At 47.8% G+C, this 26,485-nt stretch overlaps 1 protein-coding gene and 1 pseudogene across 1 annotated transcript; one reads left to right on the top strand and one right to left on the bottom strand.

Moving 5' to 3' along the window:
* The first annotated feature begins 2,093 nt into the window (after positions 1–2,093).
* LOC141933985 (olfactory receptor 14I1-like) lies at positions 2,094–3,032 on the top strand (annotated as a pseudogene).
* A 7,940-nt stretch (positions 3,033–10,972) lies between these two features.
* Positions 10,973–24,989, bottom strand: LOC141934104 (von Willebrand factor A domain-containing protein 5A-like). The gene is made up of 20 exons (XM_074849394.1): positions 24,848–24,989; positions 23,946–24,100; positions 23,094–23,229; positions 22,248–22,316; positions 20,637–20,884; positions 20,302–20,524; positions 19,783–19,922; positions 19,536–19,650; positions 19,243–19,370; positions 19,010–19,098; positions 18,615–18,759; positions 18,123–18,205; positions 17,533–17,647; positions 17,179–17,343; positions 16,782–16,885; positions 16,356–16,534; positions 15,985–16,191; positions 13,056–13,279; positions 12,625–12,748; positions 10,973–12,448 (listed from the first exon to the last, which is right to left on the bottom strand). Exons 4-20 carry the CDS (start codon positions 22,288–22,290, stop codon positions 12,369–12,371), a joined length of 2,412 nt encoding a protein of 803 aa, XP_074705495.1. The 5' UTR covers positions 22,291–22,316; positions 23,094–23,229; positions 23,946–24,100; positions 24,848–24,989; the 3' UTR covers positions 10,973–12,368.
* Positions 24,990–26,485: the final 1,496 nt, after the last annotated feature.

Below are 26,485 nucleotides of genomic sequence, written 5' to 3' on the forward strand. Positions count from 1 at the left end.
AAGGAAGGAAAAATTGCTCAGTTCTGGAAACTACCCTTTATTGCTACAGTCTCAGACTACTTGAAAATAATTTCTTATCAGTAAACTCTTACTAACTTGTTTTACATTAATTGTTCCATTGTTCCATTTCTACCTGTATTAGATCACCTTAGTTCCCTCTTGCCTTAAGCCGCACAAAAAGGTATGCTTGGAGAACGACCTCAATGTGTAGGAGCTGCAAGGAATTACATGAAATCATCCATTCCAATCTCTTGTATCAGGAATGCCTGGTTATCCTTGGTAGCGTTGGTCTAGGTAAGTCTTAACACTTCTTTGTTCCATGTGGTACCCAGAGTGGGTACAGGGCTATCACAAAATGCTTAAGAGCAACTTAGGTACATATCATGGTGAATAAGTTAGTAAATACACAGCAACTGATTGCTAAACAGATCACAAAGCTGATATAAATGTCACCTTTGGGGCCTGGATGGCTGTTCTGTACTGGGGGTTGGGGGTGAGGTGAGACAGAGAGACAGAGCCCAACAAGAAATGGACTAATAAGATAACTGCTTTAATAAGGCAAAATAAGAAGAGGAGTACAGATAGTGAGTAAATCTGATGTCCCTTCAGAAGCTGGGCACCTGCCTTCATGCAGCATCAGATCGGATGGATTTTCCCACAATGATCTCGTCCATAGGGAGAAGCTCTCCCCTTTGGTCATTCAAGCTATTATATCATTCCCTCCCCCACAAGAAGAAGCTCTATTCGTAAGGGCTGCTCACGTGAGAACTTCTTGCTGCTCTGGCAGATACAGGCAAGGAGGTGCAGGTGGCACAATGGCCGGTACCAAGTGGGAGCTGCCTGCCTCCGCTGCAGTGAGCTCCTGAGTTCATCCTGTGGGCAAAGGATTTGTGCATCACACACAGCCCTGAAAGGCAGCACAGACCCTCCTCAGGTGAACTGTTGTGTGGATCACTAACTCCTAAATGTGCAACGGTCTCCCAATAAGGATCAATACAAGGCTTACAACCAATACCTGCCTACAAGGTAGAGATATGCTTTCTCTACACAAGAATGCATTTTGTGTGAATAATATTGTTCATAATACTCATATCAAGTCCCATTTTCACTTTTTCATTCCTTTTCAACAAAACACTCCAGTGGGACCAGTTTCCTCACATTTATACAACTGCAGTTATGATGTCTGCATCACAGAGAGCCATCTAGGCTATGGGGATGTGGAGAAGTGGGTCCACGGGAAAACAAAAGAAAGGGTAGAAGTGATGTTATAAGGAAGGGATAGGACTGGTCATGACAGGCAGTAACAGAAACTTGAGAAGTGTGTCGTGAGAGACCAACATAGATTGTAGAAGAGACAGGACGGGCCAAGATGAAGCTGAGCTGTTTTGGGTGAAGTTGGTTGCCTGATCCTGGTACCTGAAATAACTAGCTTATACCAATATAGCAGATTTAAATTTCAGGAAGATCACAGAATCACAGAATCTCTAAATTGTCTCGGTTGGAAAAGACTGAAGATCCTCCAGTTCAACCATTAACCTAACAATGACAGTTCCCAACTCCACCAGATCCCTAAGTGCTGGGTCAATCCGACTCTTCAACCCCTCCAGGGATGGGGACTCCACCACTGCCCTGGGCAGCCCATTCCAACGCCCAACAACCCCTTCTGGAAAGAAATCCTTCCTAAGAGACAGTCTGACCCTGCCCTGGCGCAACTTGAGGCCATTCCCTCTTGTCCTGGCGCTGGTTCCTTGGCTCAAGAGACTCATCCCCCCTCTCTGCACCCTCCTTTCAGGGAGTTGTAGAAGGCGATGAGGTCTCCCCTCAGCCTTCTCTTCTCCAGACTAAACAACCCCAGTTCCCTCAGCCACTCCTCGTACGACATGTTCTCCAGAACATGTGGAACTATGATTACTGGGGGATTTGTTTCTGAGGTATAGTTTGGTCCATCATGTGAAATTCACGCATTTTGTCTTCAGTGAGCAAAATATGTTTAGGGCAACTGTGAAATTCAGGCAGTGGAGAGACTATGGAGCCGACCATGAAGTCTCAACCAAAATCCTTGACTTTCCCTTCACCAACAGTCTGGAAAGAAAATGCCCAAGAAAAGCACTGTGGCAGAGTTGCTTCTCCTGGGATTCTCTGATACTCAAGAACTGCAGATATTCCACTTTATGTTTTTTCTGGGGATTTATCTGGCTGCTGTGGTGGGAAACTTTCTCATCATTGTCATCATAGCTGTCAGTAATCACCTTCACACCCCCATGTACTTCTTCTTGATGAATTTGTCTGTCTTAGACCTTTCAGCCATCTCTGTAACCCTCCCTAGATCCATGGCCAATTTTCTTGAATACCAGAGTCATCTTCTATCCCAGCTGTGCTGCCCAGGTCTTTTTCTTCCATGTCTTTGGTGCTGCTGATCTTGCTTTACTCACCGTCATGGCATATGACCATTATATTGCCATCTGCAAACCTCTTTACTACAAGATAATCATGAAGGGGTCTACTTGCATCCACATGGCAGCCAGTGCATGGCTCAGCTGCATCCCTTATTCTGCTCTCCTCACTGGGAGCATCTTTCATTTATCCTTCTGCAAGTTCAACATCATTAACCAGTTCTTTTATGAAGTTCCACAGCTTCTCAAGCTTTCCCGCTCTGATTCATACTTTAGTGTAGTTGGGGTTCTTACATTTAGTTTCCTTGTAGCCATTATCTGTTTTGCTTTTATAAGTATGTCCTATATTCAGATTTTCAGTGTGGTCTTGAGAATTCCTGTCAAGAAAAAACAGCAAAAAGCTTTTTCAACCTGCATCCCTCATCCAATCGTGGTCTCCGTGTTTGTTAGCACTGGTTCTTTTGCTTATCTTAAGCCTGTCTCCAAATCCTCATCAGCTCCAAATCCTCAACAGCTTCTCTTCTCTATTCTGTGCTGCCACCAGTGATAAATCCAGTCATCTACACCATGAGAAACAATGACATCAAAGCTGCCATGTGAAAATTAACTGACCACAGATTACTATGCAGAAATAAATGATCAGTCTTTCTTCATTAGACTTCCTCTGTGTTCTTGGTAATGAGCACTTCATTTTCCAGTAACAGACCCTTTATATCATTGGTATCAGAGGAGATTATTGACCTTTTTTTGGAGAAGATTTTTTAAAGAGTTGTTGTACAGGTAATTTTGACTTGCTGATGGCAGAAACTTTTGCAGAATGTTATATCAGTAATGGAACAAATCCTCAGTAATGCTCACAAACGTTTTACATATGCCTGCCTGCCTATGTCTCTATCTCACTTTCCCTCTGCTTTGTGTATGCATATGGAGCATAATTTATAATGGGGCTGTTATGGAAAAGGGACGTATCTCAGTGTGTGTGTGTGAGACACCATCCAAGAGGTCAGGACATTTATTTGCAAACATGATGAGAAACCCAGAGAGGTGTTCTGGTGGTGTCCATTTGGTTATGTCACCACTGGAATGTTTGTTGTTTCTTTATTATGACAGGTACATCAAGTACTACTGTGATGAGAGTGCAAGATGTGCATCTTTTTTATCATCACTTTAAATCTAAATAAATGACTGTTCATAAGATCTGCTCTGTAACTCACCCAAACAACCTAAATAATTGCACATCTTCTTTTCTCAAAGTAAATTTTTACTCTCTTCTATCTGCTCCCACTCTCACCCCCAAACCCACACAGAATGGAATCATTGTGACCTAATTCTGAGCAGCTGAATCATTTCCATTTGTTGGAAATCACAAAAGTTTTGTGAGTGAGTTTAAACACCAGATCTTACTTTTGCTTTCAGATCAGATAACCCTGTAAGAAGAAGTACTGTTTATTGCCTTTGACTATGCAGGGAGTGTGGAGGAGTGATTCAAGTGACTAAGCAGCTATGTTTTAAACTCTGCAGGGTGCTGTATTAGGCTTGCAGTTGCTGTTTCTGAAAAGCATGGTTCTCCTGTTGGCTTTCTGTTATGTCCTGCAGGTGCAGGAGTGACTTGACTCTACTCAGCCTTGGGGTGGCCTCACCTCATAGAATCATAGAAACATTTAGGTTGGAAAAGATCTTTAAGATCATCGAGTCCAACCGTTAATGTAGCACTGTCAAGTCCACCACTAAACCATGACCCTAGGCCCCATGTCTACACATCTTTCAAATGCCTCTTAGAAATGGTGATTCAACCACTTTGCTGGGCAGCCTGTTCCAGTGTTTGACAATTCTTTCAGTGAAGAAATTTTTCCTAATATCCAATCTAAACCTCCACTGGTGCAACTTGAGGCTATTTCCTCTTGTCCTATCTCTTCTTACTTGGGAAAAGAGACCAACACCCACCTTGGTATGACCTCCTTTCAGGTAGTTGTAGAGAGTGGTAAGGTCTCCCCTCAGCCTCCTTTTTTCCAGACTAAACAACGCCAGTTTCCTCAGCCGCTCCTCCTAAAAATTGTGCTCTAGACCCTTCATCAGCTTCGTTGCCCTTCTTTGGACATGCTTCAGCATCTCAATGTCTTTCTTGTAGTGAGGACCTGAAAACTGAACACAGTATTCAAGGTGTGGCCTCACCAGTGCCAAGGTCAGGGGGACCATCGCTTCCCTAGTCCTGCTGCCCACACTACTTCTGATACAAGAAACTCAAGTACTGTGTGAATCTTTGGGTTCCACAATACAAGAAGGATATACAAATCTTACAATATGTCCGTAGGAGGGCACAAAGATAATGAAGGGAAGAGAGGACAGGATTATGAGGAGCAGCTGGGGATACTAGGTTTGTTGAACTTAGAGAAGAGGTGGCTGGTGACCTCGTTGCTGTCTATAACTTCCTCATGAAGAGGAGCAGAGAGGTTAGTGGTGATCTTTTTTCTCTGGTGTCTGGGGATAGGATGTGAGGGAATGGCTTAAAGCTGCACCAGAGGAAGTTCAGATTCGATATTAGGAACAAGTTCTTCACTGAGAGGGTGTCCAAGCAGTGACACAAGTTCCCCAGGGAAGTGGTCATGTCCCCAAGCCTGTCAGTGTTTAAGAAGCACTTGGACAATGCTCTTAGATACATGGTTTAATTTTTAGGTTGCCCTGTGCAGAGTCAGCACTTGGACTCAATGATCCTTGTAGGTCCCTTCCAACTCAGGATATTCAATAATTCTATAATTCTATGACTAGTTTAGGTGCAAATATCTACCTTGCAGAAGACTGAAGTTAGCTGAAATGAACTGTACTTAGGCAATTCTAAAGACAGTTCCTGAGGTCTAATTTAGAATCAACAGAAGGAAACAGGAACTTCCAGAGTGTGGGGCATTTCATTCCAGTTCAGACATGTGAGATGTATTTCCCTCTTGAATGCCTGCTGCTTGCCTTTGTTACTGATTTGTTATTAATTTGAACTGATTTTAATGATTTTTGGTGATTTGGATTTAAATAAGGGAATATTTAGACTAACCATAGAACCAGTTATGCTGCTACAAAGTCCTTTGTAAAGTCCCAGGCTAAGGCCGTGTAGGCTGGTAATAATCATTAACCAGATTTCTATTCAAAGAATAAGACTCATGACCAGGTACTCTTGTTAGGCTGTTCAGGTAAGGATGGTTTATTGCCCTGTAGAACAGGTGTTCTAAAGGATACATTGTGAAAGGGCCTCAAAGCATGTTAAAATTGCAGTGTGAGCTGAAATCCTTGAGTCAAGGACATTGGAGGGTCTTTCTTTCGAGTCAGTGGTCCATGGTGGTCAGAAAAGCAGCCCCTGACTCATTTCAGGACTCAAGTGTGCGTGACCAGAAAGAGCTGGGAATAAGAAAATGAGTTATGGGAATTAACATATTTATGTATGAGAACTTGATTACTATGTATTACTGTATCCTATATAATCAGCATGTCACACGAGTTAGGTGTGCGTTGTTGGTGAGACAACTCCCCTGTGCACCCGGCCATTAATAAAGGAATGTCTGCTTATCTGCATCACATTGGTGTCGATAAGTTCTTTTATCCCCTTTGTTAACACCATTAACAAAAAAAGTAATTTCAGGATTCTGTCTCAGAAGTTCGTGTCTATGTTAGGTAAAGTGATAAGAGACTCATCTGCACACACAAAGAAGGCACAGAGAAACAGTATCAGAAGGAGTAACTTGATTAATAACCTCCCCTGGCTACTCCCAGGCCCATCACAGGAGAGCCACCAGCCCATCAAGGGTCCATCTCCAAAAACCCAGAAGAGCACAGAGGCACAATGACAGGCAGGGGAACTCAAACAGAACCTTGTCCAGGTTCCTCCCAGGTCTGTCCCAGAAGAGCCATCAGCCTCATTATCCAGGCATGAAACTCATCAAGATGAGTCACCAGGAGGAGCTCTCCAGATCACTTTTGCGACTAAGGGGGGGTGGTGCAAAGGTATGTGGGACACATTAAGGGAGAAGGACATCCCCTCCACAGGGGAAGAGCATTTTGGGATTAGACAGGATTTACTGTGGGATGTTTAGGGGAGGGATCAAAGGTGGGAAAAGGGGGGGATTTAGTGACTTGGGGAGCAACAAGTGTGGGAAGTAAATGCATAAGGGAATAAAAGGGTCCTTTCACAGGTAAGCAGTGGCTGTTTGCCTTGTACATTTGTCTGATCATGCCCTGCCCCTGATCACTGCAGCCTGTCTTGTTTCCTTCATAAAATCCACCTTCCACTATTTTACATTAAGAAACTCTTTATTCTGTGTGTACATGTGTGTACAGCAGTCTGTGGTGCCAGCAACCTGAAGTGTGGGTGTGTAAGTGACTCTTCACTAGTGAAGATAAAGCTGAACTAGCCAGGTGTCACTGCAGGAAGGTTTTGCTACAGGGCTGAAATCAGAGAAGTCTTCTCTTTCATTGGGACCACAGAAGGTTCATAGAATCATAGAATGGTTTGGGTTGGAAGGGACCTTGAAAGACCATCTGGTCCAACACTCCCTGCCATGGGCAGGGACATCTTTCACTAGGCCAGGTTGCTCAAAGCCCTGTCTAATGTGACCTTGAACACTTCCGATGATGGGGCATCCACAGCTTCTCTGGGCAACCTGTGCCAGTGTCTCACCACCTTCACTGTAAAAGATGTCTTCCTTATATCCAATTTAATCTACGCTCTTTCAGTTTAAAACTCTTGTCCCTTGTCCTGTTGCTACAGGCCCTGGAAAAAAGTTGCTCTCCATCTCTTTTATAAGCCGCCTTTTTTATACTGAATGGCTGACATAAGGTCTCCCTGGAGCATTCTTTTCTCCAGGCTGAACAACCTGAACTGTCTCAGCCTTTCTTCATAGAAGGAGTGTTCCAGCCCTTCAGATCATTTTTCTGGCCCTCTTCTGGACTGCTCTAACAGGTTCATGGGTTTGTTTTACTGGGGACCTCGAAGCTGTATGCAGTACTCGAGGTGGAGTTTCACGAGACTAGAGCTAGTGCAGACACCAATGATGTTATTATAGCAATAGCTATAAAAATTTTCTCCAGGAAATGGATTCAAGCCAGAGACAGGACTTGTGGTTCACCTGGTCTGTATAATATCATGGCTTACCTCTTGCCAAATATCAATCACAGGACATGGCTGCCATTCAAGAGCTCCCAAGGAACCAAAGAAGAACATTTGTGTAAGGCAGGCGCTAGCAGACATTCTCCTGCCCCTGTCAGGAGACTGGCCAGCATCCTAAGCAGTATGGTGGAGGCATAATCAGTCCCCAAGGACAACAGCATCCCTAGAAATAGTACATCAGTGCATAAAGGTGTTGATCAGTTGCAACCAGAGCAGGTATAAGGATGTTTGCACTCACAGTAACCTGGTAAATGACAACAAAAAACAGGAAAAGGAAATCTGTTGTTCAGAAAGATACTCCAGTGCAAGGAGGATAGGCTCCATGATATTGGGTTGATTTCTGCACTCTGTTTTTGATACCAGTCTTATCTCGGCAGTAAGAATGAACCAGAAATACTTTCAATTATCACCAAACATCTTTGCTTTTAATCTTGAATGTAGAACTCCTTCATTCCCTTGTGGTGTTTTTGCCATAGGCTGAACCAGGATTTTGGATGTGAAATGTGCATTGAGAGGAGGGAAGGAGGAAAGCAAGAAAGATTCCTCAGTAGCTCAACTGCTTCCAGTTTTATTGAAGATGTGTCTACTTCTCTGATGAGGACTTCTGAGCCCCATCTTCTTTCAAAATCTGGAATAAAAAGAAGCCGGGATCTTTCAGAAACAAAGGGTTTTACAAGGGAGCCCAAGAAATCTCTGCTGAATGTCAAGAAGAGCACCAGCTGCGGAAAGACTGCAGGACAAGTCACAGGTCAACTCCATCAACGCTACCTTCCCTGCACACTTCTAATTTTTGATTTCTATATGCTGTAAAAACACCCCATATACTTCCATGTGGGCTCTAGGACTGGCAATCACATGCTCAAGTAGGTTTTGGTTATTTTTTTCTCAAAGTTCAAAGGACTTCCCGGTGACATGAGATGCCTCTTGTAGCCTTCGTGTCTCCCCTGACACCATCGCCCCCCCTAACCAGGTGTGGAGGCTTATTTTCTAGTCATATTCTCTTCATCAGGTTCTGGTAGCTGTGACATCCCAATTCCCATCTCCAATGCTTTCTACTGTTCAGAAGGAAACTGCAGATGGAGATGGGTGCTCCTAGCATGCACATGACCACACCATTCTAATGTTGCTAGGGTGGGACTTTGAAGGAATGCTGTCCTTTTGAAGTAAAAGACATACAATGATCTGAATTAAAATGTAATGTTCTCAAATAGAGACAAGTGAAACCTGGTTAACCTATAGAGTGGTGAGGGATACATCTTTTTTTTTTCTTCAAGTCTTTTTGGTATGCTACACTCATCATACAAAAATGATAAAATGAATGAAAAAAGTACTTACTGTGAACTCTGTCTCTGTTCACCACCTTAGACATGAATCTAGGTATATTATATATTGTTAATTCTACAGGCAAATAAAAAAGCCTGTGGGTTTGACTTCCAGCATCACTTTCAGAGTGATTGCTTTCTTCTTTAGCAAAACATTCTCAAACTATACAGAGATTTTGTTCTGAATGGTATAGGAAAAAAAAAAAGTTTTAAAATTTTTCAGCAGTTCTGATAACTCTGTGTGGTTGCAAATGAAACACCAGTATTTACAGTCAGGATCGTTGCATTTGAACTTCTTTAAGCCGTATTTCTAAACCCTAAAAAGTCTATAGAGGTGGTAAAACAGATGTTGATGTCCATCCTGAGACAAGCCCCTGGTTAGTTTGCTTGATATCAAAAGGAGGGAGAAAGGGCAAATGAAATGAAAACAAACATCAATAAGGGCAGTTTCAGAAATACGACCTTTGAGTTTAGTGGTATTCTTACAAAAATAACATTAAAATAGAGTACTGCCTTTCTTACAGTTGTGTTGCAGTTGTATTACAGTTAGTGTTGCTGAACACAACAAAACTATTTTTACTGTACAAGTGGTTGAACAACGGAATGGGTTGCCCAAGGATGTTGTGGAGGTGCTATCTGTGGAGATATTCAAAGCCCGACTGGATGCAGTCTTGGAACCTGTTCTACCTGACCCTGCTTGGACTAGATGACCTCAAGAGTTCCCTTCCAACCTAATTATTATGCAATTCTGTGACATTTTTGGAAAATTACTTAAATGAGTAAACATAACTGAATAGTGGAAATTTACTCTAGTGCAGTTTGTCTATATAAAAGTCCAGGCACTACCAGTCAAAGGTCAGTTCTGACTTGAATGATGAGAACCTGTCCATGAAGGAGGATAGATCATCTATGGTAATGCTGTCTTGGTGAAGAAGATAAATCTAGTTTTCTTACAGTCAAACTTCTGTCAAGGTTGGACTGAAAGCAGTGTAGTAATTCTTCCTGTGTTCCTAGAGTTTTCATTTATATGACTGTGTGTCCTCTAGATCCATTCTGCATGCTGACCCTAGGAACAGAACTTCTGTGACCGAATTCAGTGCACTGGGATTTTCATCAGAGATGGCTCCCTGTGTTGAATTTGCTCCTTAATCTTGTAGTTGTTTCCGGGAACACTCTTCTTGTTACCATATGTGTGGACTGAAGCCTCCACATCCCTATTTATTTTTTCTTGGGTAATATTTCCTTCCTTGAGGTCTGCTACACCAATATTTTTCCTAGGATGCTAACCAATTTCCTCACAGAGAAAAAAACCTCTGTTTCAGGGACTGTGCTGCATAGTTGTATGTTTGGCTCCTTGGGAGGAACCGAACGTCTTCTATTAGCCATGATGCCCTGTGATCGCTATTTAGCTGTCTGCAATCCTCTTCATTATGCAGCTGTAATGAACCAGAATATTTTTCCACAGCTAGCAGCTTTTTTTCTGAATTACTGGCTTTGCAGTCACCTTGGTGATCATTGTATTGATGCCAATTTGAATTTCTGTGGCCCCAATGGGGCTGCAGAATACCATTTCTACTCATTCATCTCCCTTCATCGTGACCTCTATTTTCTATGGGATCCTTGCTGTCATGTATATATTACCACCTGCCAATAATTCCCTAAATCTGAATAAAGCATTGTCCACCTACTATATAATTGTGATCCCAATGGTAAATCTCCTCATATACAGACTCAGAAACAAGGAGGTCCCGGAAGCCGTTAAGAAGTTCTGCGGTAGGAAATCAACTTTGTGTTAATATTTGGGGGGATTTCTGGATGCTGTAACCATCCTTGAAGATGGGGTTAATTTGACCTAATCTTAAGTGTGAGATTCAACTGCCCAAAAATTCACCATTAAAAGTGTAGATGTAGAAAAGTAACCACTACGAAAATATGATGATTTTTTCTTAGAGTTTGACCTCAGTTAGCTGCCAGATGCCCATGCAGCTCCTCTCTCACTCCTCTTCCTCAATAGGACAGGGGGAGAAAAATAAGTGAAAACGCTTGTGGGTCAAGAAAAAGACAGGGAGAGACCTTAGAAATTACCATCACGGGAAACCAGACTCAACTTGGGGAAGATTAATATAATTTATTGACAATTAGAAATAGAGCAGGATGGTGAGAAACAAAGTCAAAAACTAAAACACCCTCCACACATGTATCCTTATCCCAGGCTCAGCTTCACTCCTTCACTCCTGACTCTTCCTCTACCCTCCACCCTCACCATCTGTACAGGGGGGATGGAACATAGAGGGCTATGATCAATACATAGCAGTTTCTCTCTGGTGATTCTTCCTCCTCACAATTTTGTTCTGCTCCAGAGTGGGTCCTCTCCATGGGATGCAATTCCTTTAGCAAATATGCATCTGCTCCAGCATAGGATCCTCCAGGGGCTGCAGCATGAATATCTGCTCCACCATGGGCTGCAAGGAAATACCTTCTCCTTTCCCTCTTACCTTGCTGTTTGTACTGCTGTTCTCACTCTTTTTTCCCCTCCTGCTCTGCCTGTGTGGCAATTTTTACCTTTTCTTAAATACATTTTTACAGGGATGCCACCAGCTTTGCTGATTGGCTCAGCTTTGGCCAGCAGTGGGTCTGTTTTGGAACCATCTGTGACTGGCACAGGGCAATCTTTTCACACAGAGGTCACCCCTGAGCCTCCCCACTATCAAAACATTGCCATGTAAACCCAATACACTTGAAAAGCCTAGAACATCATAAACAGCACTAGACATCCATATTTAGGCACCTGAATCCCATGCCACATGGTATTCCATTCACACTCCAGCTGTCACTGCAGAAAATCAGTCCTTTATATCCTGCCTCCTACCTGGAAGGTGTTTCAGATACCCCAGAACAGCTGAAATGGCACTGGGTGCCTATCATAGGCACTGCAGTGATACAATGAAATCCACCCTTTATTTGACAAACCCTTCTTTAAAAACAACCACAAAAAAGTCATCTAGGTTGTGAGGATGAGTGAATTAATGCCTGCAAAACCAAATAACATTGGTCTTACATTTCTACGGAAAACATAAGAAAGGTACAGAGTAGGTAGGTAGGCATAGACAGACACAGACAGATAGATGTTTTTGTGTAGTATCTGAACAGGAATTTTCTCCCTGCGGTCTGGTATTTTGAGCAGATGACTATTTGGGTACCTCAGACAAAAGCAGAATGTGGAAAAATGAAGCAAAGTTTAGTATATGCATTTAGGGTTATTTTTCAGAATGCAGTGGAAACTCTTATATTTTGGTAAACAGCAAATGTGTGAACAAGCCAGCTGCAGTGGGCTGGCCCTGGACAGCAACTAAACACCCACCCAGCCACTCACTCACTCACTCACTCAGTCCCACAAAGGCACGATGTTAATGGTGTGTGATATATTCCTTTGGCCAGTTTGGGTCAGCTGTCCTGGCTGTGTTCCCATGCAGCTTCTTGCCCACCCCCAGTAGCAGAGTAAGTTCAAATCCTGAAGATGGTGGGCTCCACAAAGCAGCCTAACAGGGAATTTGCTGCCTCCAGACATTCATCCAGCTGGACCTCTGCAAGCAGAGAGAAAAAGTACAGGGGGACCACAACTCAGTAAGGGAATACAGTGTGTGCATATACAGTCTGCCTTACAGGAGCACTGGGAAAGAGGAACAAAGGTCAAAGGGTGTCAGCTGCGGATTTGGGTGAGAAAGACCCAAAGCAACTCCTCCCACCAGAATCTTCTTACCAGCCTGGTTCTGCAGCCACCTACAAGCTTTGCCCTCCAGAAGCTCTGACCAAGGTACCTTCCATTTATACTGGTGCAACCAGACTAAAGCCAAAATGGTGGCCCAGGCAGTTGGCTGCATATCCTGTGGGGGAAAACAGAACAATCAAGGAGAAGAAATAAAAAGACAGATCAGACCTAAACCAGCATGTGGAAAAAGTAAGATCGCCACACATACACACAAACTCTCTAAGCTTCTGAAATGCTCAAAATTGGAAAGTTCCCAGGTACCTCTGCTGATTCCATCCCACATCCTCCACACCCCCCTTCCACAAGGCTCTATATCTCAACTGCTTTGATCTCTTCCTCTCAGTTCAGCTCAGACTGGAAACTTGGAGCAGAGGAAGGTTCAGCTCATGACAATGCCCCGCTCCTGCCCCTGATCTGCTTACTTCACTGGGCCTTCGTCCCTCAACATCATCCTTGCTGAGCCCCAAGGCAGAAGCCAGGGCTGCGGTGAGGGCCCAGGAGCCATTTGCTTTCTGGAGTGCCACCACTACCCTGAGCCCAGAGAAGTCACACAGTCTTGTCGACAGTGGTGAAATTGTCCAGTCCCAACTGATGTTAGATGCTGGCAGTTCTTCCATCAGCTGCTCTTCAGGAGGAGGGTCCTGCTCTGGAAGACAGAAACAGTCACACAGCTCATGAGACAGGCAACGGCTATTAACCTTAAATTCTGCCTTCTCCAGATATAGTTAATGGTCCTCCATCCTCTCTGGACTTTCCATTTTTTTTTCCAGTCCTCCACAAGCATCCTGACCTTTTTCCAGACCTCCCAGAGCATCCTCAGATCTTCCCAGTCCCTTGTAAGTATCCTAAAATCTGTCCTATATGCTCTAGTTTACCCAACATAATTCTCTCTGAATACCTTTAATTCCTCCCATGATTATCATTAATATTACTCTTTCCTGCCACTTCATGGCTCATGTTCACCATTGAGGGCCCCACAGGGGTCCTTCTCCATCATCCACTCTTAAACTCACCAGCCTCAGCATGAGCTCTTCCTTTCCATGTTCCATGACAGCACATGGGCATTATAGTCCCAGGCATGGCTCAGTTCTGGAGCAGATTTAAGAGATTTTATGGGCAGAAAAAGAAGCACTTGGGCACAGAGTAGTTGGACCAGAACTAGGGGCCACTAGGGCTGGCCTAAAGGTATACAGAGGTTGGAAAGGACCTCTGGAAGTCAGTTCATCCAAATCCCTACTCAAAGAAAATCTTATTAGAACAGCTTGCTCAGGAACCTGTGTAGTCAAACTTGAATAGCTCTAAGAATGGACATTCCAATAATTTTTTATTATCTTCATGATTTTTGAATTCTGAGAAGGGCGGAGACCCCTGAGGCAGAGGAGGAGCAAGCTGTGTTACTGAGCATAAAAGATGACTTCTGGACAACAAAAATCGGAAGCTTCCCCATCAAGGACCACGACGATCGACGACGCAGCATCAGCTGGACCCGGGACCGTTAGGACGTCGTGAGATCAGTGTTGGTAGCTATAACGTCTCTCCCTCCTCTCTCTAAACTTAACTTTACTTTCCTCCTTTCTTTCACCCATCTCTAACTATCGCGTGCTGCTTCACGGGCAACACAATAAAGTTTCACTCTTTGACTACTGCTATCCCCTTTGGTGTTGGTCACCTTAATTTTGCACTTTCGAGATTGTAGCAAACGAACCATCACGAGTCCACCGAGTGGACCGTGACACTGCAAGAAATCCAGGAGGCTGCTGTTATGTACTGAAGCATATTTTGTGATGCAGGTGCTTGATGAACCAGCCAGGAGAGACCTGCTATTCACAAACAGGGAGGAACTTGGTTGAAGATGTGAAGGTCAAGGGCAGCATTCGCTGAAGCAATCATGAGACTGGAGTTTACGATCCTGAGAGGAGTAAGCAAGGCAAACATCAGAATTACAACTCCTGAACTTCAGAAGAATGGATTTTGCCTTGTTCAGGATTCTGCGGGAAATTTGTGGAGGCCAAAGGGTCCAACACAGCTTGATCTTCCAGCATCCAATCCTCCGAGATCAAAGATGGTCCAGTCCAGTGGCAGAAATTCAAGGAAGTGTGCTAGAAGGCCAGCATAGATGGACAGAGAGTTCCTTAGTTCCTTAGTTCCTTAGTCAGATCAAACACAAAAAGCAGGTATGCAAAGGTGGAAGTGGAGACAGACTACTTGAAAGCAATACAGAGACATTGCCCAGACATGCAGAAATGGAGTTATGAACACGAAAGTGCCGCTGGAGTTGAAATTTGTAAGGGAGGTGGGGGACCACAGGAAAGGCATCTCTAAGCACATTGACAGCAAAAGGAAGCCTAGGGCAAGCGTGGACATCTTGCTCAGTGGTGCAGGGGACTCTGTGACAAAGGATGTGGAAAAGGCAGTCATAGTCTCAAACTTTTTGGGCTCAATTTTTACTGGTAATGTTTTCCCTCAGGTCTACCATGTCTCTGAGTCTCCCAGCAGATGCTGTATGAGTGAAGCAGTACCCACAGCAGAAGAAGATAGTGAGGAAGCATGTAGGTCGGTTAGACCTACACAAGTCCATGGGATCAGGTGCATCCAAGAGTGCCAAAGGAGTTGGCTGATGCCACTGCAAGGTAGTGACTTTATCATCTTCAAAATATCATGGCAACTGTGAGAGGATCCTGATGACTGGAAAAGAGTGAGACATCTCACCCATCTTCAAGAAGGGAAAAAATTGTTCGGGGACCTACAGGTTGGTCAGCCTCCCCTGAGTCCCTAGGAAGAATATGAAGCAAATCCTCTTAGAAGGACCATCCTGTATGGGTTTATCAAAAGTAAATCTTGCCTGACCAACCTCACTGCCTTCTCAGATGACGTCACTGGCACTGTGGACAAGAGAAGGGCAGCGGATTCTGTATACCCCGAATTTAACATGGTCTTTGACAATCTCCCAAATTCTCCTTATCATCAGACCTGTAGAGGCAGAAGGCTGGAAGGAGAGGAAGCCTGGAAACTGCTGTGCGAATGGCTATGCCTCTGCTAGCTGGCTCTTTTTTGCTGAACTATATGAGGATAAAGCTAAAGATTCGTGAAGATATTTTGTGACAAACTTAGTGTTTGAGTATGGAGTCAAGGATTGTTAAAGACAAGGATAAGGTTACTTCAGGGACGTATTAAGGCATTTGATTCCTAGTTTCCAGCCCAGAGCTGAGATGCAGGAGTTTGCTTTGTCATTCCATCCATCCCCAGCACAATGATAATCAGGAAGTCTGGTGAGAAGATAAATGCTGAAAGGAGAGTTCAGCCCTAGTCCAACACAGTTTGAGAATGCTCAGCTAAGAAGTTTCTCCTTACCTTTACAGGATGCTGAAAGCAGAGTGAGTGCCTCAGTGTCAGGGGCTTTGTGACCAAGCATCTCAAGGCAGAACTGGCACTTCTGGACCATCCAAAGCTTGGTGGACTTGAACCACACAGGCATGAAGCCACGCAACCAGAGCAGCTGGCAGGGAACCAGGTTGCAAGAGGGAGAGAACAACATGGAGGAGTCTGGAGGCAAAGAATCTGGGGATAGAGACAGGGAGGTGGGGGTTAGACTCATGGGTCTTAGAGACAGGCAAAAGGGTGGTCAGGCCCACAGGATAGGAGGCTGCAGATGGTGAGGAGGCATCAGACCAACTAGTCCCGCTTTCTCCTCCCAGTCCTACCCCCACCGTTTCCGGCCTTACCATGGTGCCAGGCACCCCTCTGTTTCATGCGTACTGCCACACTGGATGTGAAGGGGGACGGAACCCCCAGGCTGAGGCTGGACTTAACTGCGCTGTGCAAGATGTCCTCTGCCCTGCTTGTCGCCTCCCAGTCCAGTTTCCACAGCAGGTGCATCATGGCCATGCGGTGCACAGGCAGCCTGCAGGGACAGGGAGTTAGTCCTTGGTTCCACCTCTGGAAGGGACATGGGATACATGGAGTAAAGAGGAGGGGGCAGTGGGGTAATGGTCACCCAGGTCCTCTCCCAAGATCAGGGCAGAGGGGACGAGATTCTCTTCCCACCTCAGGCTACAGTGCGAAGGATGCAAGTGAAGGACACCTGCTGTCCCTCCTCCAGACCTTGCCAATGCCGCTCTGGCTCATGGGCAAGTGTGTTACCGTCTCACCTGTCATCTGATGATGGGGACAGGGAGAACCTCAGTGTGTAACTGAAGGACTGGCTGCCCACGTGGTACTGAAGCGTCACGGCTCCCTCATCCACCTCTGCATCCTGGTGACACAAGGGAAGGAGTCAGACAGAAAAGTTTATCTGCTGGGCACAGGCAGCCTGGCTACTTAGATTCCATCCCTGCTCTACTAAGGTAGCAGATGCCCATGGTTGGAGCAGAGGCAGTGGTGTCTCTGGGGGAAAGGATAGGGTTCACAGAGCCTTGATGATAGTGGTCTCTCCAAGATCTAACAGAGGTGAAGGACTTCCAGTGCTGGGAAGGTGAAACAGGGAGTGAGCCCCTTACCTTCCAGAAAGCCCTGCCCCAGTGCATATGGTTCCTGGATCACTCTCACCTGTGCTTGCCCATGGATCTGGGCATAGATGGAGCTCTGATGTCCCTGGAATATCACCTCAGGAGCTTTTCTGATTGTTGACACCTCCAGGCCAGGTGGAAGGTCCCACTGTAGTGAGATCCCACTAGCTCTAGGCTGCAGAGCCCGCTGCAGACATTTCACTGCCTGGTGAGGGGGAAACAGAGAGCACAGACCACTTGGGTTCTCTCCCACTTCTGGGTGCGGGGAAGTTGGAGGGCATCTCCGAGTTGGAGTGGGTGGTGGATTTGGATTGCCTTGCATGTTTAGGAGAGCCGTGGGAGGCATTGAATAGAGCAGGGGGGGTGCTGGAAGCCCAGGCACGTGGGTCATTACCTCAGATGTCATGCTCATCCTAGAGTGGATGCACACACATTCACCTTTTGTCTCCAGGGCCATGGCCTGGGAAAGGTTGAAGCTGTCACAACTGTTAGTAGGAAAACAGAAACACCTGTACAGGAAAAGAGGGGGAGGTTAGAAATGGGGCAAAGGTGAGAGGCACGAAGGACAAGAGTAGTACAAATGACAACGTCTGGAGAGGTAAGGATGCTTCTAATCATAGAAATGAAACTGTGTCTCAGAGTTTTCCTGTTCCCTCCGGGGTGAGACATGTTGCCTGATGAGACCGTGAGAATGGGTTTTGGGCCTGCAGAGTGCATTGAGGTATTGCATGGTGAGGATGAAGAGGAAAAGTGCTGAGAAGAGCAGAGGAAGGTTCAGAGAGGAAGTCCACTAGATGAAGAGTATTAGTCTTAATGAAGTAAGGCAAGCATGTGGGGGGGTTGTTGCTGAAGTTCCATCGATGTAAAGAGAAGATCTGAGGAAGACTAGGATCTGGAAGAATGTTTGAAGGACTCCGACAGTCAAGGGGAGAGGAAGGCTGTGAGTTAGCATGTTGGGGGACAGACACAGGACTCCCTCATTACCGGTGGTGGTCCCGATAACGGTAGACCTCAGCCATGACAGCTTCCTCTTCATTGGAGATCTTCCTTTGGATGAAGATGAAAAGCTGAGGGAGAGAGGAGAGGAATCAAAGATTGAGAAGGCTGGGCACCCCCGTAGAGGAAAGACACCCTCCTAAGATGCAGGCAGCCTCTCCACTTTGCTCCCTTACCCTCTCATGCCCGCTGGCCTTGAAACAGGAAAAGAGATTGTGTGCCTCCTTTCATTAACACCAGGACACCTCTTAGCACAGAGGCACTCCACAGGGTAGTTGTGCCTTCCCCAAGTGCAGGCAAATTCCACAGCAGCTCTCCTAAGCTGCCCACCCCAAAGATGGTGTCACTTTCTGCCATCAGGATGCCCCCCACATGCCAACTCCTGGTGTAAGCAGCAGCAGAATATCTCATCCTGAGCCCTGAACTCTACTCCACTGTTTGCACCCATTCCCCTCCCCATAACCCTTTGGCCCCTGATACCTGGCGGGGATGCCCATGAAGGAGAGGAGTGCTGTAGATAGACCTTAGGAGGCCCAGCAGGTCACAGCCCCCCAGATCAGGGCAGATGGAGGAGATGCGCCCCACTGCATTGTCCATGCTTTCCTGCGTGTATTCCACACTCTGCCTGTGGGAGGGCACCCAGAGTGTCAGAGGAGGGAAAACGTGGCCCACAGCTACCCTCACATGGTCACTCCATTGCAAAGCCCTACCTCACTACAAGTGCTACAGAAGCACCTTGAAAAGACGACTGACTTACCCTCTCACTGCCCCCAACAGATCCTGCCCCATAGCTGCCCTCTAGCAAGAGCTTGTCCCATAGTTCCACTTGCAAAAGTCATACTCTACTTACCCCTCCATAATCACCCCCAACTCACGGATAGAAGGCTTTGAAAGTGGCCCCAAAACTGTAGATGTTGAAGTAACAGCCCAGAGGCAAACTCTTGAGGAGGAAAAGCAGTGTGTTCTGGGGACAGATGAAGGGATGGGCAGAGCTCAGATCGGGAAGCTAAGCAGAACATCTGCCCACATGAAGCAATTTGCCTCTATCCCCACCAACTGGGCATAAGTGCTATGGAAAATCCCCCCTGAAGACCTCCTCCAGTGGTACCTGTGCATCCTGGAAGAGGCTGCGGTCCATCAGAAAGAGGAATTCCCCAAGCTGGCCTGGATTGGGCGCCGTCTCAGGAATGTTGGGTATCAGTGTCACCATCACGACAGGGTCTCCCAGCAGAGACCCTGCAGTGCGTGGGGAGAAACAAGGAGGATCTTTAGATTAGAGCCCCCTTCCCTGTCTGTTTGCTTTTGTCCTCATCTCTGACCTATTGCCTGAAAAGCCCCGCAGATCCCCCCAGTCTCTCTGATACCCTCTCCCTAATGCTCACTTCCACCATCCTCACTCACCAGGTGGGGCTTTGGGATCTTGCCTCTCCACCACAGCTCTGAGAGTGGGAGGCCCTCTGTAATACACCAGCAAGTTCAGATTACCCTTCATCCAGGGTGATGATTTCAAGGAGAACTGAGGACAAGTAGGGTGTGGAGAGAAAAGAGAAGCAAATAAAAGGATTGAGGAGTCCTAACGAGCATCATCAGGCTGCAGACCCTTCCCTTCCCTCCCACTTTGGGACTCTCGCATCTGGCAGGGCCATACCTCAGCAGATGTCTGATCTGGAGCCGTGTATTGCAGAGGGGTGTAGCTGGTGTTAATGGCTATATGGGACACACCATGGGCTGACTTCAGACAGATGCTGAAGTGCAGATTTTCGGACATCTTTTCCCCAGAGATCCAGCCTGAAGGGATAAAGAGATGTGAGAAAGTGAAAGAAGAGACCCTAGAGCAGCAGACAGCTGTGGTGGGGCACTGTGTCTTGTTGGTAGAGGGGAAATGTGACATCTGAGATGTCCTCTCTGTGGTGCTTGGGGGGGGGGGGGGTGGGGGGGTGGGGGGTGGTGAATCCGTAGACTCACACTGTGGTTTGTGTAGGGATGTGGGGGCATCGCTTGCTGTAGGATATATAAGGACACTTGTGGGGTTCCTGACTGTGAGGTGCAAGGGGGAATATTCAGATTCTCTCACTGAAGCACTTGTGCAGATACAGGGGTCCCCCCTGGAGGGATACTGGGGAGCAGTGTGTTCCTCCCTGGGGGATACACCTGGGGGATCACTCACTGAGGCAGTTGCTCCGGGGAAACAGCTCATTTGGCCAGAAAAACTTGGCAGCTCCATCAGGCTGCAGTGGCAGCTCCTGGACATAGCACAAGCTGATGGCCACCTCCGCATTAGGAGGCAGGGTCCCCAAGAAACAAGCAAACACAGGGCCCCAAAGATCGCACTGATCCTGCAAGTATCTTAAATTCTCCATGCCTAAAGTGGCTTTGCACAGCTGCTGGGCCTGTCACAAAGGGAGAGAAGTGTGTCACTGAGGTCTCCAGCGGATTTCATTCTCTCACCTCCACCCCTCATCCCAACCCGTGGACCACCCCTTCCCACGGCAATCCCAGTACCTCCTCCTTCTCCCAGAGCATTGCTTCAATACGAGTGTCCCCCATGGTAGCATAGAAGGTGTGTACAACAGTGTCAGAGTTCACAGGAAAGATGAACATGGTCTCCTTAGAGACTTGCTGAACATTGCGGAAAAACAGCTCAGACACCACATCAGCCACAAAGTCCTGGATGGTTACATTTACTGTCACAGTTTCCAGCTCCACATCAGAATAGGAAGAAAAGAACCATATTCTCCTCTTGAAGAAGCCTGAGGAAGACACAGCAGCTGTCAGACTCCCTGGTTGCCCATAGGAAACTTTAAATTTGGGGCATCTACTTGTAGTGGGAAACAGTTGCGTGCCCCAACCTGTCACAGAAATGCCAGTTGCAGAAGCTGACAAATAGCAATGAAAGGTCCCGGAGGCTGCCAACATGTTTCCCTTAGACCACAGTTCCTCAGCGCTCTAAGTCCCTTTCTGCTCAATGCACGTGGCAGCTGTGCCCTCAGATCACACAACTGTGCCATGCTACATGTTAGTTCAGGCCTACCATGGCATTAAGAGGGGTCTGTCTGTCCCACAGCATATAGCATAAGACGGTCCCACAATAGAGCTTCATGGAAATGGCAGGAGGTGCCCTGCAGCTCCTCAAACCCTCAGACCGTATCTCAGAGATAGGAGCTGGTCCCGCCATCTGCTTTGAGACTAATGCTCCAAAGAGTTGAGCTTGATTTTCAACTCAAGCAGATATACTGCTCATTTTGGACTACTGGAAGGGAAGGGGGACCGTACAAAGGGCATTTCGCATGGCATCAAAGGTAGAGTCACAGGAAGTCACCTCATCTCCTTTTCATTGTCAGCAGCAGAGATGTTTCTTGCTGACCTCCCTTTCTCACCTGTCATACTTGTAGGGTTTGGTTTATCTAAGGCCAACAATGTGTAAATGTGAATTTGGTTGGAAGATGGCTTTGGTGACCTCTCTGCCTGCTATGACAGCTGCCCATGGAAAGGCAACCTTCTCCATACCTTTGCCCTTGGTTTGAGATGAAGAGCATCTCATTTTAGGGCAAGGTTTGGCATCAGTGGGGCATCAAACTTGATGGTAAAATGGGTTGGAGTAGTGTCTTAGTAAAGAATGGTGTAACACTGTAGTAGGAATAGAGTTACACTTAGCAAAGGAAGGTGTAAGACCTTCGTAGGGGTTGCTGTAATGTCTTGGATGGGGATGGTGTACAGAAGATGGTACCTGGAGGGGACGATGCAGCTCACCAATCAAGTGATGTGCCTAGGTAACACAACACACTAAGTGATGATACAATATCATGGCACTGAGGAGTGTTGCCCCCCATCCCACAGTAGCAGACATCTCTTCTGCATTATCCTCCCGCTTTGTGATGGTTTCCCTGGAAAGCCGTCAGCCCTATTCCCGAGATGGATCACACAAAAATACCTTCTGCTACTCCAGCCAGAAAAAGTGAAGGCTGACTACAGGCCATGTCCCTGAGATCCCAGAACATGGTGAGATGTGCCTCCCTGGCTGATCACCCAAGAGATCAGTTTCTTCCCACACTATTCCCCCAGCTAAAATCTTCCCCACTGCTCACAGATGCCACCCTTCTGGCCCCAACTCACCCCTAGCGATACACTGTTTTCTCAGGATGCCACTTCTCCTCATCTTGACTCTGTGGTTGAAGACAGCTTCTGTGTGCAAAAGAGCATAAAGTGAGCTATGAGGACCTCGTGAAAAAAAAACTGGGCACCTCCATCTTCCCTTCCTCCAAGATATGGACACACACTCCCCCCAACATGGGCCAGGATGACTCTTTGCTTCTTCACATCCCACGTCAGGATCCTTTTTGCCCCTCTCTCACCAGCCTCAGAGCAGATTAGTAGGAGACAGCCGGGAATGGGAATTGCAGGTGTCAAAAATGCTGACTGGTTCAACGGGGTGGTGGTGCTTAATTCAGATTAGAGCACAGGGAAGGCGGGAGCAATGGTGGGTCACAGACTGAGACACAAGGCACAGCATGAGTTTGGGCCTGAGCAGTGATAGCTGCACCTGGAGGACACCGGTACCAGTGCTGACAGAGGAAGAAATGGGCAGAAGGTTGGACAGAGCAGGGAAAGCATGGTCTGGGAGAATGGGTGGAGAAACGCATGGATTTGTGTGAGGAGAGTGGTGTAGCTGGAGAGTCGGAGAGGGCTGTATTTTGTGGCAGTAAGAGTGAGTGAATGGCAGAAAAAAAACGACCATATGGGGATTTGGGGAGGGGAATGGATGAATGAATTTACAGTTGGGATGCATGGATGCACATCCAGGGAAGTGGGGGGCGGGAGGGTGTTGGAGGAATTGATGAGCAAATGCGGCTGCGTGGAATGTGCCTGGTTTGTGACTCATCTGTCAATAGGCACCTAAAACCATCAGGTCTGTGTACAGGTCAGTGGTCTGAACTCTTCCAACACTGAGTAGAGCCTTACCTCAGTTGTCAAAACATTGGACAGGAGGGTCATTTGCAGTGAGGAGCCCTAGCACAGGTGAGTGGTCCTTACAAAGGTGAAGAAACCCAATCTAGCTGTCTCCTGTAGCTGTGCTGTACGCATTGGCGTCACGTATCTATCTTAGAAATGACAGGACATTTGAAATGATACTAGCCACCTGTGTTTCAACAATTAAATCTCAGCCCTCAATTTAAATATGAGGAAGGGCCTCTTCCTCTTAGCACAACAGTAGGATTCAGTTCAAGATTATTATGGTATTGTAGGTATTTAAAACAGATACATTCAGATTAACTTCTAAACTTCTGCAGGGGTTTTGCCAGTGCGCACAGAAAGAGGGGGTGAGAATGGGGCAGAGGAATGAATGAGGGGTGAGGGGCATGTGAGCTGAGACCGAACGAGGAAAGGAAGGAGGGATGTGCATTCTCTGCTGTAGCGATCCTGATGGGGGGACCATTGTACGCTGAAGAGTTAGTGGTCCACGTAGCAGTTAACCCAAGGAGGCACGGGACAGGACTGCACCGCGCTGCACATAACAGCTTGACCTTCAGGCCTGTGCTGCGCTGCACATAATCCCACGGCCGCAGGATAACCCCGGGCAGCTCATTGGAACAGAGCCGGCTCTGGAACATGCGCATTGTAATGTGCTCTGTGCTGATTAGAGGCCTGTTCGATGCTGCACAACCCGAGTTTCCCAGCATCTGAGGGGGCGTAAAATTATCTATGCTGTTCTCTCTTCCTTTCTAGTGTCAGCTCTAAGAAATGACATTTCAAAGTATGCTTTGCAGAATCTGAATGTCTTTCCTACTGGGATCATGGCGAAGCAGCACCTACCGCCTGGGGCAAAGCCTTTGGCACAGTCCGTGGGTCCCAGTAAGAAATACTTTTCTGGAGAAAGGATAATGAGGAAGATGCAGCCTGAGAGCCTGGCTGGTCCCCGCACACAGCCGCGGAGGGCAGTCACAACAAACTTGGCCCAGGTGGTTTTCCTGGTGAATCGGGAAAGTGAGGAGGAATTATCTGAATGTCCCAGCCCAGCTGAAGTACTAAAGTGCCTCAAGAAGCGCGGGGTAGGGCAAGGAGAACATGTGCTGTGCTTGGTTGTTGCTAACGGGCTCGGAGCGGACACGGGCACGTTTGGAGCTGAAGCTGCAGCCCCGGGTGAGCTGCAGGCGCAGCAGCGCAAGGGGGTCCCGGGGGGGACGGGGCGGGGGCAGGGGCGGCCCGTCCCGGGCACCGCTGAGACACGAGCCGCTTGGGAGGGGAGGGCGGGGCCGGGAGACCTCGGGGACCCCGGCGGGGACGGGGCAGGAGCGCAGCGACAGCATCTCCCTGCGGCCGCCGGCCGTGGAGGCGGCGAGGGACGGGGCGGGAGGGGCAGCGCGGAGCCCGGGGGCATCGGCCCGGCCGCCCCTGCCTCGGGCACGGGAAGAGCCGCCTGCCGTAACGGGGTGTCCCCCCCTGGAAACGAGCCCAGGGAAGGGGCGGGCCCCCTCCAGCGCGGCTCAGCGGGGAGGCGGGGGGAAGGGGACGGCGCGGGGGAAGCCACCGTCGCCCTCTCGCTCCGCTTATAACGCTGTGGATGGAGCCGGCGTGGTGACAGCGGGTTACGGGTCTGCCGGATACCGGGGCAGATGTAACCCTAACTGGTGGAAATCCGCCCCAGGATTGAAGCGGTAACTGTTACCAAAATCGGGGTGGGGGGCGGAGGAACAGTCTCCAAAAGGTTTTCTAACCTTGCGGCCGGGACTGTGCGATGCGCGGTTATGCCGGTCCCTCCCACGTATGATAACACAGCACCCAGGGAGCTGGGAGGAGCTGTCAGCTCTTGATGATCCTGCGCGGGGTGGGATTTCCAAGGGAATGGCTCTCAGGAACCTCCCTTTTGTCCCCAGGCAAAGAACCATCCGCGGTTCCCCTGACTCAGCCCAGCACTGACAGCTCTTCCATGCCAGCGCTGCCCCAGACAGGCCCGAGTTAATGCTCCCTTTTTCTTAGCACATGTAAATCTCAAACGACTCCACAAGAATCAACGTAAATTTTTCGTGTAAGTCTGGGATCTGTGCAGAGCAAAAGCAGAGAGCGAGAAAAGTCGAAGAAGAAAAGAAAGGAAGGAAAGTCAGCAGATCCAAACCCGACACCAGGGATTTGGACTTCACTCACCACCAGACGTTAAGGACAGGTATCATTCTCCTCGCTTTACTCGTACGAGAAAGCACACGCGCTCTCTCTGCTGCTCTCAGACCTTCTATCTTTGGTCAGCCATCCTTGCTGCCAGTTTCTTTAACCTGTGCTTCAATAATCCTCCGGGTTCTGGAGGACCCCTTCGTCAGAGGAATTCCTGGGCAAATAGCACCTATGTGATGAGACTGGAAGTTTCTAAATTGATAAGAGACTAAAGATGTATTTCATAGTAGAAACCCTGGTTTAGATGCTTGCACATCCATGTTCCTGTATTTTATTGTCTGTCAGGTAAGAGACTGAGTTTACCAATAGCATGAACTGTACGTGTGCCTCATTGTGAATTTGGACCTTAGCCTGCTATCCTCCACCTCAAAGATCCCGAACGTGCAGGTACCAGTCGAATTAGGTGGCCTGGCAGGATGGGGCAGCAAACAGACAGACACACAGAAGCCTCCAAGCCTTTGCCAGGGTATGGCAAGCACAGACAGACAACTGCACACACGCACGCAGAGCAGGTCGGCAATCCTTCCTCGAGGAGGGAAGGAAGGAAGGATGGATGCACAGACAAACGCACTCACCATGCAACAGCAGACTGAAACAGGAGCAGCGAGCAGACAGACACAGGGAGGGCCCCGGGACTGACACCCGTCAGCTGCAGCATGAAGGGGTGTTCACAGCCGTGCTCGGAGGAGGAGGAGGAGGAGGAGGAGGAGGAGGAGGAGAAGGAGGAGGAGGAGGAGGACTGGTCTTTGCAAGAAGCCGCAGGGACAGATGGGAGATGCGGTCAGTGCCGCAGTGCCTGGGCAGGTTCCAGGAAAAGGAATGCTGCCAAATGTGCACTCTGGGATATACGGTTGGGAACCAGGGGTGCTGCCAGCCCTGCCTGCTGGGATGAGCTGGGGGCACTGGAGATGCTGTCAGCCCTGCCTGCTGGGATGAGCTGGGGGCACTGGAGATGCTGTCAGCCCTGCCTGCTGGGGGGTGGGAGGCACTGGGTGTGGGGTTGCTCCAGATGTCTGGGCAGCTCCGGGAGGTCAGTGGAGCCATGGGAAGCAGGAGTGATGGAGAACCCACACAGAGGGTGCTTTTTGGACCAGGACTGGGGAGCCAGGCTGGGAGGAGCAGCACTAATCGAGAAGATGCTGTGGGTTGGTCCTGTCCTGGGGGCTCCGAGCTGGGGATACCGCCTG

Source organism: Strix aluco, chromosome 24, assembly GCF_031877795.1.
Source record: "Strix aluco isolate bStrAlu1 chromosome 24, bStrAlu1.hap1, whole genome shotgun sequence".
Lineage (NCBI taxonomy): Eukaryota > Metazoa > Chordata > Aves > Strigiformes > Strigidae > Strix > Strix aluco.